General features: G+C 53.7%; 6 protein-coding genes across 6 annotated transcripts; 4 read left to right on the top strand and 2 right to left on the bottom strand.

Annotated features, from left to right (window-relative positions):
* Positions 1-1,908: 1,908 nt before the first annotated feature.
* Positions 1,909-3,756, top strand: ACET3X_009879 (uncharacterized protein; the record flags this gene model as incomplete). The annotated part of the gene is made up of 2 exons (XM_069456043.1): positions 1,909-2,136; positions 2,188-3,756. 2 exons carry the CDS (start codon positions 1,909-1,911, stop codon positions 3,754-3,756), a joined length of 1,797 nt encoding a protein of 598 aa, XP_069302712.1.
* A 179-nt stretch (positions 3,757-3,935) lies between these two features.
* Positions 3,936-5,598, bottom strand: ACET3X_009878 (uncharacterized protein). Its single transcript, XM_069456041.1, has 3 exons — positions 5,203-5,598; positions 4,668-5,152; positions 3,936-4,604 (listed from the first exon to the last, which is right to left on the bottom strand). Exons 1-3 carry the CDS (start codon positions 5,332-5,334, stop codon positions 3,998-4,000), a joined length of 1,224 nt encoding a protein of 407 aa, XP_069302711.1. The 5' UTR covers positions 5,335-5,598; the 3' UTR covers positions 3,936-3,997.
* Positions 5,599-5,825: 227 nt separating this feature from the next.
* On the top strand, positions 5,826-7,482 carry ACET3X_009877 (uncharacterized protein; the record flags this gene model as incomplete). Its single annotated transcript, XM_069456040.1, has 5 exons — positions 5,826-5,834; positions 5,886-5,972; positions 6,029-6,187; positions 6,238-6,536; positions 6,675-7,482. 5 exons carry the CDS (start codon positions 5,826-5,828, stop codon positions 7,480-7,482), a joined length of 1,362 nt encoding a protein of 453 aa, XP_069302710.1.
* A 442-nt stretch (positions 7,483-7,924) lies between these two features.
* ACET3X_009876 (uncharacterized protein) lies at positions 7,925-10,569 on the top strand (the record flags this gene model as incomplete). The annotated part of the gene is made up of 4 exons (XM_069456039.1): positions 7,925-8,006; positions 8,054-10,009; positions 10,063-10,161; positions 10,211-10,569. The coding sequence occupies 4 exons, from the start codon at positions 7,925-7,927 to the stop codon at positions 10,567-10,569; spliced, it is 2,496 nt and encodes an 831-aa protein (XP_069302709.1).
* A 543-nt stretch (positions 10,570-11,112) lies between these two features.
* Positions 11,113-12,988, top strand: ACET3X_009875 (uncharacterized protein; the record flags this gene model as incomplete). Its single annotated transcript, XM_069456038.1, has 3 exons — positions 11,113-11,181; positions 11,501-11,507; positions 11,679-12,988. 3 exons carry the CDS (start codon positions 11,113-11,115, stop codon positions 12,986-12,988), a joined length of 1,386 nt encoding a protein of 461 aa, XP_069302708.1.
* A 1,431-nt stretch (positions 12,989-14,419) lies between these two features.
* On the bottom strand, positions 14,420-18,727 carry ACET3X_009874 (uncharacterized protein; the record flags this gene model as incomplete). Its single annotated transcript, XM_069456037.1, has 5 exons — positions 14,420-15,451; positions 15,679-16,771; positions 16,825-17,368; positions 17,996-18,462; positions 18,524-18,727. The coding sequence occupies 5 exons, from the start codon at positions 18,725-18,727 to the stop codon at positions 14,583-14,585; spliced, it is 3,177 nt and encodes a 1,058-aa protein (XP_069302707.1). The 3' UTR covers positions 14,420-14,582.
* Between the last annotated feature and the right edge of the window lie 398 nt (positions 18,728-19,125).

Below are 19,125 nucleotides of genomic sequence, written 5' to 3'. Positions count from 1 at the left end.
AAGCCTGGAAGCGAGCTTGTGACAGAAGGGAAGATGTGGGCCGGGCAGGCGGTCAGCACTTCGTAAAGACACTCAAGCAGTGTTCTGCGCCTCATCAATACCTAGTCCTCGTAAGGCGTCACATCGCCTTGCAGAAGGAAGAAAAAATGGTGCTAAGTGGAGGAGGCAAAGGCATGCGGCCGCTATGAAAGCCACTCGGAACTAGTGTCAGCCCGTGCTTGGGTTAGCGCCCATACCCCTGAACCGATCTTAGTGTTCACGTCACCTCACTCGGCCCCAACGTCCGCATATTCTTGCAGCGTCCTGCCCAGTCAGTGGGTTATCCATGGCGATGATAGGCTCGTCAGTCGCTTGTCAGCCTGTCCCGCTGTTTCCAGCGCGTTTCCACAAGCTGCGCCTGCCGATCCAAGCGTTTGTCAACCAAACTATCACCTCCGCGCTCGTGTCTATTCGTGGGCGCACCCCCTTCTACTGAGATAGGCGCATCCATGCATCTATCTCAAGCTTTCCTAGCGGTCGGCTTGTCGGCCGTTTATTCGGATGCATAATTTGGTCGCTGCAGTGTATCGAGTAAGTTTAGTTGTCGGAAGGCCATCCCTGAGCCCTGAGGTCGAGCTACACAGCATGCATGAGAGGCATGTCATACCACCTTGGACGAGGCGTGGAATGGCAAGGCCAGACCGACCAGCCAATTTTCATGGACCCCTTCAAGCTGACAATGGTTCCGATAAGCCCGCGTCTGATCGGGTCAGTACAAGCCACAGCAGGGAAACTGGATATCGACCTCTGATGCTCAACGTCAGCAAGAACATGGTAAGGATACCGCTGCTTCTAAGCTTCTGTCAGCCTGACTCTGATCCTAGATTTCGATGCCATCTTGGAAGAACCAGCAGTCCGGAATACGGCTGGTCCATGTAGCATCGGTTAGCTCTCGCATCTGCCGTGTGATGTTATTCTGGTAACAGAGCTCAACACTGCGTTGGATCCGCTTGTGTAGTTGGCTTGCCTTGGTACCGAATGAGATGGTTTCATTCCCATCTTCCATTCGCGTGGATCAAGCCACACGGTCCGCACAAGCAATATGTGTTCTTCGTGCTTTTGTCACCTCGCAAACAGATTCTGCATCAGGACTAAGACACGCCTTACACTGGCTCATACACCCACATCTGACTATACTGTTCGAGCCCTTCTCCCCGATAAGCACATGGTAGCTCGAGGTAGCGGCATTGACTCTGTGGAGTACCGGATCTGCAATTCAATAGATCTTGCATTTGACAAGGGTCTACCATCTTACGCGAGTTTTAGTATCGTTTACCTCAGAAAGATTTGCAACACGAGTAGGGCCGCCCATCACCGACCGTTCCTAGTAAGTTTGGACTGCCAGTGAATTAGCGCCGGCCTTGTCCCTACACACCGGAAGCCTAATGCGGAGTTATATCCGTGCATCGTCTCATGTCTTGGCTTCATCGACTTCGCCTGACAGTCACTCAGTCGCCGACATGCTCGTAATTGATCCACTACCATTGCTGGACTTCAGCCCACCGGCCTTTGTGTCTACCGACATCGTACACCCGTGTCGATCTGACCACCTGGACCACGCGGGTCTAACTGACATGCAGCAACAAGCGAGGAAAAAGTCGGTGTCACAGCTAGGAGGGCTGGCTGACTTCGCCCTGAGCAATACCCATGGCCAAGCACGCGCTGCCGCCACCGTCAATGACCTGGGCCTGGGGCGTCTTTCGAGATGAACTTCATATATAATGGGTCCTGTACTCTGGTCAGCCCCTGCCTTACATTGATTAACTCCAGGGCCCATCCATCGTTCATTGGCCTGGTCAGCATCTCTTTACATATATCGACCAGAGTTCCATTCTTTCCTCGCATTCCTATATTGCATTTTATACCACCATGTTGGTCCCTTCATTAGCCGTATGGCTCTCCTTTGGATCGCTTGCTCTCGCTGGTCCACTACGGGCCGAACCGCTCTCAGATGACTTTCCGTCTTATGAAGAGATTGTCAAGAGACAAGATGGCGCTTGCACCAACACAGCACGAACAAGAAGCTGCTGGAGCGATGGTTACAGCATTGCCACCGACTTCGATGCTAAAGCCCCTCCTAATGGAAACACCGTGACTGTAGGTATCTCGCCGCATCTGCCACTTGAACGCATGCTGATTGGTTTATAGTACAACTTTGAGATTACCAATGTTACTAGGCCCAATCCAGATGGCAGTGGCACTTCGAAAGACATGATGTTGGTCAACGGCCAATATCCTGGTCCTCTTTTACGGGCAAAGTGGGGTGATACTGTAATCATCAATGTCAAGAACAGCCTCCAGCACAACGGAACCGGCATCCACTGGCATGGTCTCAGGCAACTGAACACTTGCCAGGACGACGGAGTTCCTGGTGTCACCGAGTGTCCAATCGCACCTGGAAAGACCCGACAGTACAAGTGGAGAGCCACTCAGTTTGGTACATCTTGGTACCATTCTCATTTCTCGGCTCAATACGGCGATGGCGTCGTGGGCCCCATTATCATCGATGGTCCTGCCACTGCCAACTATGATATCGACCTTGGCACCCTGCCTATAACCGATTGGTACTACAGGCCGGCTTTCACGCTTAACGAGATTGCACAGCATTCTACGCGTGGGCCTCCCGAGCCTGACAATATCCTGGTCAACGGTACCCACATCAACGCGGCCAACGACAACGGACAGTATGCCAGGATGAACGTGGTCAAGGGAAAGAAGTACCGCATCCGCCTCATCAACACAGCTGTAGATACCACATTCACTGTATCCATGGACGGCCATCCTTTCACCGTCCTGACCGCCGACTTTGTGCCTATCAAGACCTACGTCACCGACCAATTGACCCTGCAGATCGGTCAAAGGTACGACGTAGTCATCACTGCCAACCAGACTGTGGACAACTACTGGTTCCGAGTAGCCGTAGGAGCATGCGGTAGGAACGCCATAACCAGGTCTGGCAAGCAAGTAGGTGCCATCCTCCACTACGACGGCGCACCCACAACCGGCAACCCCACTTCTACCACCACTGTCACCATGCGTACATCGTGCGACGATGAGCTCTCCAGCAATCTCGTTCCCTTTGTCCCCAACACGGTGCCCAATACCGTCATGGGAGACGTCCAGGGCCATAAGATGGAGGTAAATCACTTCTCCGATCCTACGAAGAACAACCTCTTCCGCTGGCTCATCGACGGCACACCACACATCGTGGACTGGAACGACCCGACTCTAGAGACTGTTCTCGCCGGATCCAAGGACTTTGGTCCAAATGGCAACGTCTACACCATGGACGGATCTGGCTGGTACATGTGGTGGATCCAATCCACGGCCACCATTACACTCCCCCACCCTATCCATCTCCACGGCCACGACTTCTACATTGTTGGCCGTGGCGCTGGCACTTGGGACGGATCCACCAACGGTCTCAACTTCAACAACCCTACACGTCGTGACACTGCTGTGCTACCGGCTGGCGGTTACATGCTCATTGCTTTTCCCGCTGACAATCCCGGCATGTGGATCATGCATTGCCATATCGCGTGGCACGCTAGTCAGGGTCTCAGTCTGCAGTTCATGGAGCGCATGGGTGAGATCAAGGGCAAGTTGGGCGACACCAGCGTGCTCAAGAACGGGTGCGACGAGTGGGACTCTTACTGGGCGGAGGGATCAGCTCCTGATGATGATAGGCCGTACAACCAGACTGACTCTGGTATCTAATGGGCGTCCGAGATGAAGAATAATGATTTGCTTGATGATTGGAGCTTGGCGTTTCCTGATTGGGCAGAAGGGGGTATTTCCGCTTCATGTGGCAAGCAAGCTCGAGCTTGTCTCTGCATTCGACTTCTACGTATATATTGCAACGCACACTGTTCTCAAATGAAAATCCATTGAAATAATCGACGCTGTAGATGGCCTTTGTAGGCGTGATGTATTGAGATCCATGCAAGTACTTTCAAGCTTATAGCTCATCCTTGTTCTCGTTTTTCTCCTCGTGCGCTGTCACCTTCGTTCGTGCTTGGTCGATAAGGCCCCTCCGTACCATGCTCGTAAGTACCTCGTAAGCGACTTGTGCGGCTGCCATTCCCGTGGTTTCTGCTGAACCATCATACGCTGGGCTGACCTCAACGATGTCGGCACCAATGACATTCATGCCTTCAATACCTCTCAAGATGCGAATGAGTTCACGCGTAGTCCAGCCACCCGGTTCTGGCGTTCCAGTGCCTGGTGCTAGGCCAGGGTCGATCACATCGATATCGATACTGAGGTAGACTGGCATCTCGGTCCCCACGCGATTCATGATCGAAGTAATGACTCCCTTTACTCCGATCTCATCGATGTCGTCTGTTGCAATACGAATCCAGCCTTGTTGCGAGTCATCAGTATAGTCCTCTGGCTCGTCGCCTGAAAGCCTTGTCCTCAGTCCCGCATGTACGCTCGAGTCGTTTGCAATCAGGCCCTCTGTTGACGCGATCCAGAACATACTGCCGTGGTTGAAGAAAGACTGGGTGGAGGGGTCTTCTTGGTCAATCCAAGCAGACGGGTATTTCGCCGGGTGCCATGTATCGCTAGAGGTTGGGTTTCAAAGTCAGCATACATCTCGTATACACCTAGGGAGGGAAAACGCTTACAGATGAGCGTCAAAGTGCACCACAGCAACCGGCTGCCCATACACTTCCTTCAGAGCCCTCAGGGCTGGGAGGGCGATGCTGTGATCCCCACCCAACGTGAGCAGTTTTGGCTTCTTGAGATATTGTACACCGCTCTCCGTGCTTTTCTCAGTCGCAGGTCGCTTTCCGAGTTCGAGAAAAGCCTCGCTCATTTGTTTCAGCGCCAGAGTATTATCGAAAGGCGTGATTGGTATATCTCCGCAGTCTACAATCTTCGCCCATGATGTGTATGGGTTGAGGTTCGCGCGAGGATTGAAGCCACGGAAGGATGTCTGACGGCTTGAACCTGCGCGGATTGCACGTGGTCCGAATCGAGCTCCCGGCCGGTACGAAACGGCAGTATCGAAGGGAGCACCGAGGATAGCGATGTCGTATGTCGTTTCTGGGTGCGTCAAGCAGCGCGTGTGCGGTAGGTGGGCGAAGGTCGAGATACCCGAAAACCCCCACTGAGAGTACTTGTGAGCCGAGTCCAGAGGCGGTTAACGAAGAGACTTACATCTGTGCCCCATTTCCTCTCTAGCTCATCCAATCGTTCCTGGGAGAAAGCCTGTTGATCGTCGACATGATGAGTTGCGTGTGATGAGACGCAAGCTGCACTTGCAGCAACAGCTATCCAATTCCACCGCATGATGTCTGTGGTGTACCGTCTCGAAGATTGTAGGAAGAAATCATCGGACTGACGCACTTGTGGGTTGGCGTGTAGGGCGGACAATTATGTAAACCGCGTCTTATCATGCGTCGATGTCATTCCGATCCCGCAACCGGCGTGTTGCGGGGCATCCCAGAAAGGCAGGTCCATCCCTCTGTGTCTAGGGACGATGGCACTCCATCAGAATTGCGCTGTAGAAGCTCAGAGGAACTACATCCATGGTGGGTTGATAGCATCGAGAAGATATGACAAGGGATAAGACGGAAGATGAGTGGTGACGTAGCGGGCTTACCCCGTGAGGACGCGTCTCGCGCTAAGCCTTGGACGCGACAATCAGGGTACTACTCTCCAGCTCAACTCACGACGGCGGTTCCATCGAGTGGCGTGTCGCGCATCATATCCTAGCTACTTCATCTTCGCAGTGCATACTCGTGCGACTATACGACAGAGTCCAATCAAGCGTCGAAGCCATGCCCGAGGTCAGGACGCGTCCCAGCCGCACGCGCATAACAGCTGCTGATATCAGGTAGATCGCAGAAGTTGCGCGCATAGTGAGCTTCCTGAGGAAACATGCAGTTGGAAAAACCATCGAGGCCGTCAAGGCACAGGAGGACAACGTAAGCCTTCCACTTCTTATTCTGGCCAGAGAAACTCGACTCACAACAACATTCAGATCGTCTTTGGAAAGGTCGGCACTTCCGCGACCGCCTTTAAGGAGGCCTTGACCGGCAAGAAGATAGTAGATGCGCGGCAACAAGGCAAATACTTTTGGCTGGTCATGGACTCGCCGCCACATCCCTTGATGCACTTTGGAATGGCGGGCTGGATGAAAGTAGGCATCATGTTTCTAATCCATTGGGCCCAAACTGACGATCCGAAAAGTTCAGCAACGACGAATCAGCATACTACCGTCCAACAAAGCCCGAAGAAGCAGAATGGCCCCCGAAGTACTGGAAGTTCATCTTGCAGCTGAAAGACTCCAAGAACGAAGTGGCATTGGTGGATGCAAGGCGACTTGCTCGTGTTAGATTGGTGGATGCTACTGCCGAAGACATGAGGAAGACTACACCACTGAAAGAGAACGGACCGGATCCTGTCATCGACAAGGATATTTTGACAGTGGATTGGCTGAGCACCAAACTGCGGAGTAAGAAGGTGCCTGTGAAAGCATTGCTCCTTGAGTAAGCATAGACACATCGATCCTATTGTGCAAGTGAGCTGACGGTCGAAAGCCAAGCGAACATCTCGGGTATAGGAAACTGGGTTGGGTAAGTCAAACCCCGTCAAGATTCATGTGTTAAGTTTGCTAATCCTTGTAGTGACGAGGTCATGTACCAGGCCCGTCTACATCCGGAACAATACAGCAACACCTTCAGCGACGAGCAGATAAAGCGGCTGCACGATGCCATCATGTACGTCTGCGACACCGCCGTAGAGGCCAACGGGGACTCGGATGCCTTCCCCAAAGACTGGTTGATGAAGCATAGGTGGGGCAAAGGCAAAAAGGAAGCACAGAAGCTCCCCACGGGAGAGAAGATTACGTTCCTCAAGGTTGGAGGGCGAACTTCGGCCATTGTACCAAGTGTCCAGAAGAAGACAGCAGCTGTTGCTGGTGACGTATCTGAAGGTGCAGATGAAGAGGATGCAGATGAGGAGGCGAAGCCTAAAAAGGGTGGCAAGCGGAAGGCAAATACTGTCAAGGAGGAAGACGATGAAGTCGAGGAGGACGCACCAGCCAAGCCAAAGCGAGGGCGCAAGAGTGCGAAGGAGCAAGTCAAGGAGGAGGTCAAAGAAGAATCGTCCAACGAAGCAGAAGAGATGCCAGCCAAGGCCAAGCGGGGACGCAAGAATGTCAAGGAGGAAGTTGAGGGGAAGACAGTGGATGCTGCGGAGGAGAAGCTACCAGCAAGAACGAAACCTGGCAGCAAGAAGGCAAAAGAAGACGTCAAAGAGGTCGAGGAGCAAGTCGACGAGGAAGCAGCTGATGGAGCGGAGGAGATGCAGCCAACCAAGAAACGCAAGACTGCTGCGAATGGCACTGCAAAGAAGACCAAGGCTCCAGCTAAAGAAGTGACCAAAGGCAACGAGACGGGTGAAAAGCGACGATCAGGACGTCTGTCGAAGTAAGACGCTGTCGGAAAAGTGTCTAGATAGTTCCCATAGCTGTATTAAGTATTCTCGGAATGTGTCTCAGCGACGACGATGTGACGACTATATGCCGGCGGGGTGTAGAGATGAGCACGTGCATGACGGACAAACTGGAGGGTGCGGGCGGGCGTTGTGGTCCTCGCACTCGGACATTGAATTTCAGAGCTCCCCACACACGACGTAGTGCCATACCCACCACCAGCCACCAGCACTGCGGCTGCTCATCCAACGATAACTGTCGCGATGATATACTGCGCCGAATAAATCTCCCATTCGTCAGCCCCCAAACTGCCCCCTCATCCCGCCCCAATTGCGTCAATAACAATAACAACAACTTCCTCCTGTCTATTCCGACCGGGAGTTGTGCGTAAACGGAACCTCGCCCACACTTTGCGCCTTGGACACACAGCCCGCCGCCGCGATGCCGCAACTACTCCCCAGCAAGGAGCAGACGCTCTTCCGATCGCTCGTCAAATTCTACGAGGGCAAGCTGTACAAGAAGGGTAGGCGTCAATTGCACGACAAGACACACGGCCGCTGACCCCGCCAGGCCTGAAAGCTGCCGAGCAGATCTTGAAGAAGCACCCCACACATGGCGACACCCAGGCGATGAAGGCCCTGATCCTCAACTCGCAGGGCCAGGGCGACGAAGCCTTTGCCCTCTGCAAGGAAGCCCTCCGCAACGACATGAAGTCGCACATTTGCTGGCACGTCTACGGGCTGCTGTGGCGGTCGGTCAAGAACTACCCCGAGGCAATCAAGTCGTACAAGATGGCCCTGCGCCTCGAGCCCGGCTCGCTGAACATTCTCCGCGACCTCGCCCTTCTCCAGTGCCAAGTCCGCGACTACGAGGGATACATTGAGAGCCGGCGGAAGATGATGCAGGAGCGACCGCAGCTGCGACAGAACTGGACGGCGTTGGCAGTGGCGTACCATCTGTCAGGCAACTATGCCGAGGCCGAGAACATCCTCAAGACGTACGAAGAGACGCTCAAGCAGCCCCCGTCCAAACTGGACCTCGAGCACTCGGAAGCGACCCTGTACAAGAATCAGATAATATACGAGTCCGGCGACGTCCAACGTGCGCTGAAGCACTTGGACGAGGTGGTGCGTGTCAGTCTGGATCGCTGCGCTGCGCTAGAGTTGAGGGCCAAGTACCTCCTGGAACTCGGACAGAAAGAGGAGGCTGAGAAGGCCTACAGGATTCTCCTGGGCAGGAACAGCGAGTACCGCGCATACTTCGACGGTCTGGAAAGGGCCCTCGGGCTGGACCGATCCAACGACGCCGACATCGAGAAGCTGAACGAGCTGTACCAGTCTTTCGCTAGCAAGAACGAGCGCAACGATGCTGCAAGGCGGATACCCCTGGACTTTCTTAGGGGCGAGGCCTTCAAGACACAAGTAGACCAATACCTCAGGAGGATGCTGAACAAAGGCGTACCCTCCACCTTCCCCAACATCAAGTCGCTCTACCGCGATGAGGAGAAAAAGGCAGTCATTGAAGAGCTCGTTCTCGGCTATGCTTCGGAAAAGCAGACCAACGGCGAGACCAACGGCGACAACTCTGATCGCTTCGAGCAATCTGTACTATACTTCCTGGCCCAGCATTACAACTACGTTCAAAGTCGCGACTTGAACAAGGCCATGGAGTACATAGACAAGCTGCTTGAGAAGGATCCAAAATCGGTCGACTACAACCAGACAAAGGCCCGCATTTACAAGCACATGGGCAATATTCAGAAAGCTTCGGAAACCATCAACCATGCGCGAGAGCTCGACGAGAGAGACCGATACATCAACACCAAGTGCGCCAAGTACCAGTTGCGAAACAACGAGAACGAGACGGCGCTGAACACCATGAGTAAATTCACCCGCAACGAGGCTGTGGGTGGACCCCTCGGTGATCTCCACGACATGCAGTGCATGTGGTACCTACTCGAAGATGGCGAGGCATACTTGCGACAAGAGAAATACGGTCTTGCTCTAAAGCGCTTCACAGCTATTGCCGACATCTTTGATATCTGGCACGAGGACCAATTCGACTTCCACAGCTTCTCGCTGCGCAAGGGCCAGATTCGTGCTTACATCGACATGGTCAGATGGGAGGATCATCTTCGCGACCACCCTTTCTTCACTAGGGCAGCTACTCAAGCAGTCGAACTATACGTGCGTTTGGCAGACAACCCCAAGTTTGCGAATGCAGACGAGCTTGATCTGGAGAAACTAGATCCTACAGAGCGCAAAAAGGCTGAAAAGAAGGCCAAGAAGGAGCGCGAGAAGGCTGAGAAGGTCGAGGCCGAGCGCAAGGCCGCAGCTGCAGCAAAGGCAACTGCCAAGGGTGACGATGGCGAGGCTAAGAAGGAGGACCAAGATCCAAACGGCGAGAAGCTTCTTCAGACGAAGCAGCCTCTGGAGGACGCACTACGTTTCCTGCAGCCGATGCTCGAGCTAGCACCCAAGAACATCAAAGCTCAAAACGTAGGTTTCGAGGTCTACCTCCGACGAAGTAAGTTTCTCGAACTCAAAGACCACATGATTGGAATGCTAACGGCCGTCCAGACAAATATCTGCTCGCGTTGAAATGCCTGCAGGCTGCACGGGAAATCGATCCAGAGAATCCTAAACTACACGAGCAGAGCGTGCGCTTCCGTCAGGCTCGTAAGTCAAGTTCAAAAACACCCCTCCAGTCACACAGCTAATCATACAGTCGCCAAACCTGTCGAGCCACTCTCATCTCAAGCCTCAGAAGTCATCAAGGACTCGTTCACCACGCCGCCCGCGGATGCAGACCTCAAAGCTTACAACGACGACTTCCTTGCGAAGCACTCGCAGAGCGCATCCCATCTGCAGTCCGGATACAATGTCAGGTACATCCTCGACAACAGCTCGAAATCCCAGAACGAGCAAGACCTACAGAAGACTCTAGAATTGCCGACCATCACGATAGAAGAAGCCCAGTCTGGGCTCGCGTTGCTCAACCAGTGGGGTAGCGAACAAAAGGTCAAGGACGACTACAGGGCGAAGGCCGCAGATCGCTGGAGCGATGCTACCGTGTTCAAGAACTAAGAGTAATCTTTTAGCTCAAGTGGAATGCTTCTTGGTCGTATGACTGTACATGTGGTTATGTTTAACGCATTGCATCTGATTACACGCCTGGTAGATGCCGCGCAGCATGTGCATTTGCAAGGCGTTTGAACGCTACACAAAAGCAATGAATAGAAATCAGCAGACCACATCAATGGCGAACGTGAAGTCTAGATCGCCACGGGACGATCAACAAGATGTCGAGGGTTGCGTCACACGTAGGAAGATCCGAAACGTCGATGCTTCCGGATGTTCCATCAGCCAATCACAGATCGCGCAGTACGAAAACTACCATTCGTGGCTAGCTCCAGGCCCGGTGTGGGGAAGCCTCACAGCCGCACCTTACGAAACATTCAATCTCGAACTCAATGTCCTTTGTACGCTTCAACAGCGTCCCGTATATCGTGTCAGCGTTCTTACTGCCGTAAATAGACGACCTCAACGTGTCGTGACCTCATCGGGAGCTTCGGCCGCTAATTCATTAATTACTCCTTCTATCTTTTTACGCCACTGTATCCGAGAGCCATGGCAACTAGACGATCACACAACAAGACAAGACTTGGGTGTAAGGAGTGCAAGCGGAGGAGAATAAAGGTTAGTAGTTTATACTAGTCTCTTCTTGCATCGTTATGCACACCGGGCGGATAACGCCGGCTTGATACATCTAAACCATGGTGCTCGCTCAGCGCCAGGGGGCAATCAAGGTGCTGGTCTGGAGATCACGTCAGTCTCGGCCGGCCTTGGGTTCTTTCGAAGAAGTCGAACTATGGCGCCCTAGAATCCAGCAAAGACATGTTACACAAGGCATCATAGATGTTCAACGCCATTATCTATGCGACCAGAGAAACGACCTACTTGCAAAAGAACCTAACATTGACTATCCCATCGCCCATGATACTAATTTGGGTTTCAGTGCGACTGTAAGCATCCGTCATGTGGGAATTGCAATAAGCGAGGAGATACATGTAGCTTTCTTATGTTGGCTCCTTCGTCACGCCTCTCGACAACTTCAACTTCGCCCGCATCAACACAACAGCTCGCTATATCACCATTTCCTACACCAAAGACACCAGAAACCCGAAACGCGCCAGCATACTCGCCGACCAACCTCATCGCATTCAGTAACCAAGTAGCCCTCGCGGCGCAAACACCACGTCACACTGAGGTCTTTCTCGACGACTCGCCACTAGAATTCTCCATCAGCTCAACGGCATCTCCTTGCCAACAAGGATACTCTACAGAGCTTACTATACCACCTTACCTCCGCTTAGACGATGCCTGGAAAGATGTTCGGGAGCTTCTTCCGCCACCGCTGCAAGAGGTCTTGTGTCATTACGAGTTCACGACGTCTCTCACTCTTGCAGGCGATGACCCCGCGAAAGCAGCATGGCAGACCTATGTCCCTGAAATGGCGCAAAATCACGAGTTCTTGACCAATTGTGTACTCTCCGTCGCCTGTTTACATCTCGGTCGGCTTTACGATCGCAAAGAGGACAAGAGGAGGATGGAAACCTTGGCAGCGGCACGGATGAACAAAGCTCTGGTAAGGTACAGGACTGAGCTCGAAACTGTCACTCAGGAGAACGCTGCAGCACTGTTCGCGAGTTCGACATTCACAGCTGTGTACCTCTTCCGCACATCCGCTATAGATATCGAGAATCTACGAGCTTCGATATCGCCAGATACCGTTGTCCCGCCACCCGATATAGTAGACAAGATGTTGTCTTGCGCGCTAAGAACGATATGGGCCCTTCGTGGTCCCCTCACCGTTCTTCTGTCAGGCTGGAATTGGGTCGTAGGAAGTAAAATGCAACCAGTCACAGCACGTGAATGGTGGCCAAAAACCTCTGCGCTAGCGACTCCGCGCGCCCTCGCAGAAGACCAACGTCTCGAAACCATCGAAAAACTATGGATGGACAGCGAAGCATTTTCGGAGCCACACTGCGTCTACCTCTCCCAAGCCCTTCTCTACCTCCGTCAAAGCTTCAGTCTGATCAGTCAACTCACCCTGCCCGAACGCTACCCGCCCATGACAGCCGTACCCTATTCCGTCGACGACACCACCATCTCTACGCTCACAGATCGGGGTGCCATATTCGTCTGGGCAGCCCGCATACCCCGCGAATTCATTGCTCTCATCGAGGCCAAGAATGCGCATGCCCTTGTCATACTAGCCCACTACGCTGTTTTGCCTGGACGAGTAAGGAACGTATGGTGGTTGGAGGGTCTGGGAGCTGACATTGTGACGGCGGTAGCAATGGCGTTGGGTCGCGAGAACTGGGCGTTGATAGAATGGCCTGCTGGCGTTGTGGGTGTGGATTTGAACTGCGCGTTCGGGTCAGGGAAGAGGAGGGACGAGCTGGAAGGGAAGCCCTCTGAGATGCATATGGATGTTATTTGAATGGCACCGCGTGATGGGTTTAACTCTGGGATACTAGAGCTTCTGTGTGTTATGGAGTAGCGAGTGGGTGTAATAAAATAGAACAGATCTTTTAGAGACTTTGCAAAATTGATTACACGCTTTCACACTAAAAAACTACTTTGTGCCATTTCCAAGGCTTCGAAGCGCGCAACACTGGGTGGCCATCGTGGTACGTTTACGTAGCGTACATACTACACAAGTGTCCTCGTTGGAGCATTGTTTGATGTAACCTGATATGAGGACGACGTACGACAGAAATACTGGCCACATATGAGCACTGAGGCTCATGGAGGAAGATTGGATTGAACATGCAAATACGAGAGGATCGACCTTTACTTACTTGATGAGGGTTGACGCGATACACCAGCGAAACACGGCGCGCATTTGTATGCCTCCCAATCCATGTGCATACCTATAGACGCTACCTAGGTACTTGCAGAATGTAGAATATCTTCCGAGCGGAAGTTACTCAAACTAGGCTCATCCCATGTGCAGAGCAAGCGAGCAAGTAAGCCGAACAAGTCCGGATACATCCTTCTTCCTTTCAATACACGAACTCGGCCTTTTTCTCTCTACCTACTTTTGCTGCCTTGCCCGCCGCAAAATACACCAACTCCCAGCGACCACAATTGGCAAACCAATCTGTTGTTGGCTTGCTGCAAAAAGGAAAAAAACGCCATGGGGGTCCAACAAGCGCCCCCGAACGACATTGCATACGCTGCGGATGAACCATCAAATCTCACACGCGCAAACCACACCACTTCGCCGTTCAGCCTGAGGGCGTCGGCGTTACATTGAGGACCTCGCCGTCCATCCGCCCGCGACCATCAACAGCCAATCAAGCAGGTAGCTCAAGGATCTCGCATCCAAGCAGGTAGTGGTGAACAAAGGCCACGTATGCGGCCAGCACAGTGAGGTCCCAGCAAGCAAGCAAGCAAGCCCCCAACAGCGGAGGTGTTACGCGATTGTGAATCCTGCTTCATGCACGCCTCAATGCATAATGTTTGTCCGGCACTACGCCTCGAAGAGAAGGCAGACGGAACAGAAGTTATTGAGGCGCTGGGCTATACGTGGAAAAAGCAGCTGCGCAATCATGGCATTGAATGGCTAGTTCTGCGCTGTAACGGCTTTCTCTTCGAGTTGGTGTTGTACGACAAGGACGTGGGTGGTGCCCGTGGGGCATGGCAGCGCCCACGCAGGCTCATGGTCTGGAACGGCTGGGGACGGCTAAAATATCATATGCAACGATCTGGTTCGTTGGACAGTCCCGATCAGCGGCCCGGAGCTGTTACGATTGTCCGATAAGTCTGTGGCACAGTTCATTGAGCGATGCACTTTGGCTGCAACGTTGATTGGCTTCATCGCATCATTCGCAAGATAAGAAATAAAGTGCAGAATCGGGCGTCAGGCCCTGAGGGATATATTACGTGGTTGCTAAAGGTATACAGATGTTGGATATTAAGAGCGCCGACTGCGCTTTGCTGATTGAATTATGCCATGGACACACCAGCCTTCTAGAATTTGCTGTGGTGGGGTCATGGACAAATGCAAGGAGGGGCAGCGAATGAATGCATCACGCACCGAAACCTAAGCCACGGACGGTCTCATCATCGCCTAGTGCAAGTCGCACTTCATCTTCACCAACGCCAAGCCTCACGCGGCCAACTCGCTCGCCATGTCGGGCCTCTACGCCTATAATGCCAGCCTCTGCGAGCTCAGTGGCTGCAAGTGCAAGACCGAGTGCTCTCGCTGCCTTGGGGTCCGACTGTTTCGAGCCAAAGTTAGCGAGAGCGTCTCTGTTCTTTGACGGCGTAGTAGACTGCGCTACGCCGTTCATCATTTCACTACTGCCGTCTTCAGGGGCGAGTATGTAATCGTGCACTGGCAGCAACTGACTCATGAGCCCCAACCGTTTGGCTTCATCGACAACGTCTCCCAGGATCGCTTCGCCAATGCCCGACCTGCGGATCCGTGCCAAGAGTGCCGCAAGGAATACCTTGGACGCCAACGGTAGAGCCCGTAGTGCTTGCTGCAGGGGGCTACTTGTAGCCTCGTTGATTGCCTGTTTGATCGTCGCCATAGTAACTATACCTTTCCGCCCCGCCCGATCTTTTGACCGACCATCCGGATCTCCGGTACCTTTAATTGACCGAGAATTGTGTGGCAGATTTTCTTTGTCACCCCGACCGGTCCTACTGGGGGTAGCTGGCTGCGCCTCATCGTCCCGGTCCTGCGATATCGTCTCCGTTTCGGCGATTTCTACGGCGCGTCTGCAAATGTCTAACGCGCGTCGCGCATCGCCGCTAACAGCTGCCACCTTGCGTGCAGCGAACTGAACGGCGTCAGGGTGTACAATGTTGCCGGGTACACCTTCAAGTCGAGACTGAATAATTTGCATTAGCTGGTCATGTGTGTAGCCTGGGAAGGTGATGCGTGTTAGGCCTAGAATATGCGTGTTAGCTCGTGTCTGTCAAATAACGGCCATACCGGGCGATTCAAGTCGCACCGATAGCATCAAAGTGATACGCAGATCGTTGGAGGGCATCGGCCTCTCCTTTTGATATCGAAGCGTGATTTTTTTTCTCTTCCTTTCTTTTGATGAGGGGGATCGAAGGCTGCCAAACGCGTGGGGCGTTCCTGAAAGGATCGCTATGCTAGCTGGGACATACCTAGGCGACTGCTGATCTTATTACTCAAGGTTCGCTCGGGCAGGTCCATGGTGTTGGCTACAGCGAGGACGATTAATCTGCTGTGCCGCAGGCTGGGCCAGTTGAAGAAATTGTACATGACGGACTGGTTCTTTGTAACGAGTTGGTCGAGCTCGTCCATCAAGACGACGCAAGGTACCCGACGCGGACTAGGGGTGGAAAACTCCCGTTCTAGCAACTCGAGTGCATGTGACGGGCTCAGCCGGTCGCCGCGCAATGCCTGCCACAGCAGCGAGTATGATTGGTGGGGGTCCGTGACCTTCATGCCATTGATCTCAACAAATATGAAGTCGTCCAACTCCTCGGCTTGAACTGAGGCTTGCAGTTGGGCAACGACCTCGCGTACAGTTGCGGTCTTGCCTGTACCAGGCGTGCCCGAGATGTAGATGCAGGAGCCCGAGCCGTCCGTGATGGCCGCGTCCAAATGGCTATAGACGGTAGAGAACTCCTCTTCGCGACAGGGGAGCGCGGCAGGTACCGAGGACACATGGAGTTGGTTCCGCGCGATCTGGAATGGTGAGTTTAGGGCCGAAGGGTCGAGCACGCGTGTACCAAGCGGTGTGAACTCCAACTGCTTCTTGATGACTATCCGCTTGTGTGTTGGAGTAAGGAACTTCCTGGCAGCCGGGCTTTTCCTGGTCGATGTGGGGGTGGCCGCTTCATTAATTTTCCGGCGCTTCCGTGGAGTCTTTGGTAAGTCGTCAAGGTCTGAGTCAGGGACCACGAACTGGTCCAAGTCGGGCTGCTGTTGCTTGTTAGGACGAGCACCGGCAGTTCTCCTAGTGGCTTTGGTCTGCGTCTCCACAAGATCGACCAATGTTAGGATGTCCTTGGCGTCTTTGTATACGTCTTCCCATTTAAATTCTCGAGTGTAGGTGGTCGTGCGCGTATTGCAGCCCCGCTGGCAGACAAAGACCTTGCCGTAGTCTTTCGAGTTCTTCTTGACGCCGGTCGGATACAACTCCTGAAATCGATCCAGGGAGAAGATCTTGGCAGTGCCGTTGATCGAGGCCAAGGGGTTGTCGTCGAATGCAGCGGATATGTAGAGCTCGTTCTGGCGAATGTCAGTGTGCATAATTCTGGCATACGGCCGAAAAGCGTACGTACGGGAAGAAAGTCGGAACGCTTTTTGCTCTGGTTGCGGATCTCCTTTTCGGACGAGAACCACAGGAACTTTGCCATTTTCTCGTGGTCGTCGTCGTCTGGGTCCTCGTACAGCTCGCAGATGATGCCCACCCATGCCTGGTTGCCCTCTGCCTTGAGCAGCACGGCATCGCCCACGCGGCACTTGAAGCTGCCCATGCGCGCACCGACGATGCGCTTTGCGGGCACTGAAGGCGCAGCTTTTCTCTTTCTTGGCGAGGCTTTCTGCTCTGGCTGCGCATCGTCGATGGTGTCGTCGTCGTAGATCCACTCCCAGGGGTGGTCTTCATAGCCAAGCTCGTCGTCCGAGTCTTCGCGGAACACTGCGCCGCCCGCGAGGTATTGTCGTGCCTTGTCGACACGCGAGCGCTTCGTGGGCGCCATGTGGGAGTCGTGGAAGAAGTCGCCGTCGTCGTCGTGGGTCGCAATCGGGGTTTGTCGCTGACGTTGCCCACGCGGGTCTGGAAGGTACGACGCGTCGCGAGGGGGCTTGGCAGAGCTGGCGGAGCTGGCGGCGGAGCACGCGCGGGAAAAGAAGCTATGATCTCACTGCCCATGGCGCTTTCCTCGCCCTCTTCACCACTCACTGCTGCTTGCACATTGCCCATCACTTGCCCATTTCATGCACATCTCCAAAGTCAGACAGAAACAACGCTCGAGTAGGTAAGAATATATTCATTCCTGTGCGGTCCTACCACTGGCTCGCACTGGCTCGGGGGCTACCTATCCTAGCGAGCTTCGTCCCCAGTCATGACACAACAATCTCAGTGAAGAGATGGGTAACGCCACAAACTCCAAATTCCCTTGGTCAAGCGAGGGACCTTTGCTAAAACACGACCAATCGCTGAAATGCAGAACAAATAAAAAAAATCTCTACTATAAACACAAAAGAGAGAGACAGTGTCTCGCAGAGAAGAGTAGTCAAAGCCCGTGCACCACCGTCGCTGCCTCACATGGTAGAGAGCGCATGCAACGGAGGTGGCCGTGGCGTCGTTGGCAAGTCAAAAGCCAGTGTCGTCTACCGGCGGCCGTCAGTGGTTGCTCGTCCAAGTAGTAGCAGCGGCAGCGAGTGCAAAGGTCGGGCGTTTATGCATAGTAGGGTTGGCGAGTAGGGATCCTTACAGAGTCTGCGTACGAGTGTGGTGGTAGCATGTCGTTGCCGCAAATGGCTGCGTAGCCCACGCCAAAGGGACTCGTATCTTCGTCGGCGTAGTACTCGTTCTTCATGCTCGGCACAAGGCTTGGTAGGCCAGTAGAGTACGACGACGAGTGAGGCGGGGGCAGGTAAGTGTAGCTTGGCATCTCCGGTGTGAGCGTCGTGGGTATTGTGTGGTAAGGCGAAGTCGAGTACGGCATTGAGTAGGCAACCGCATCCGGGGCTGGGTATGCCGACGAATACGACGCTACGGAAAAGGGAGGTGGGCTGGTGGAAAGCTGGCGTGTGTACTGGTGCGAGAACATGCGATCCTCGGCAGGTGGGGTGGTGTACGAGGATTCCGAAGACGACGGAGAAGGAAACTCCTGGCGCGGGGATCGCTGTGGTGGCTGCAGCTCGGCAGGCTTCTGCTCAGGTGAAGCTGAGCTCGAGGCAGCACGACGCTCCTGCAACCCGATTAGTACGCTGTTCCGAGCGGGTACGAGGCGTGGTAGCACGGGAACTCACCAAGTCTTCGAGCCTCTTCTTGAGCTTCTTGCGGTAGTTGCGTTGGGCAATGCGGTTCTGTATCCGCCTGCGCTCGGCGAGATCTGAAATCTTGGTCCAGTCTTCGTTGGGGTTTGCTGAGGCAGAGAAGGCTGACGAGGTGCCCGAGTATCTTGTCGTGGTGGGCGCCGGGTTGGCATATGGGTAGGCAGCGTGTCTGTGCATGGTGATGGTAGATGTGGGAGACATTTACACACTGGAACAAGGGAAGGAGGAATAGAGGATGGAGGAATGAGAGAAGGATGGTGGTTATAGAGTGGGATGTGTCTGGTTATCAGTGGGATGATGAGAGGCTCTGGCACTCGGGGAGGACTGTATATTTATCTGGCCGTCTTGTCTACGTCCGCAGTCGTTCTTGTGGAGCACAGACTGGCTAGTGTTGGTCCCCAGCTTCAGGCCCTCGTATGTACCCTGGGCTACGCGATGCAGGCTCGAGCATTTCTCAATTTGGTACGATTTGGAGCAAAACCCTAGCTGGTGTACTTTCACCGACTGCGGTCTTGTAAATTTAGTATGGGCGCTAGCGCCGAGTGGCCGCGGGCCAGTGAGGGACGGGCAGACTG

The sequence above is a fragment of the Alternaria dauci genome, chromosome 10 (genome assembly GCF_042100115.1).
Source record: "Alternaria dauci strain A2016 chromosome 10, whole genome shotgun sequence".
In the NCBI taxonomy this organism is placed as follows: Eukaryota; Fungi; Ascomycota; class Dothideomycetes; order Pleosporales; family Pleosporaceae; genus Alternaria; species Alternaria dauci.
Note: the sequence above shows the minus strand (reverse complement) of the source record. Positions and strands in the feature narration are given on the sequence as shown.

Coding starts and splice junctions, on each gene's coding strand:
- ACET3X_009878 (XM_069456041.1), bottom strand. CDS start 5,334: ATGCGGTGGAATTGGATAGCTGTTGCTGCAAGTGCAGCTTGCGTCTCA. Junction 5,153..5,202: donor AGAGGAAATGGGGCACAGAT/GTAAGTCTCTTC, acceptor AAGTACTCTCAG/TGGGGGTTTTCGGGTATCTC. Junction 4,605..4,667: donor GTGCACTTTGACGCTCATCT/GTAAGCGTTTTC, acceptor CCCAACCTCTAG/CGATACATGGCACCCGGCGA.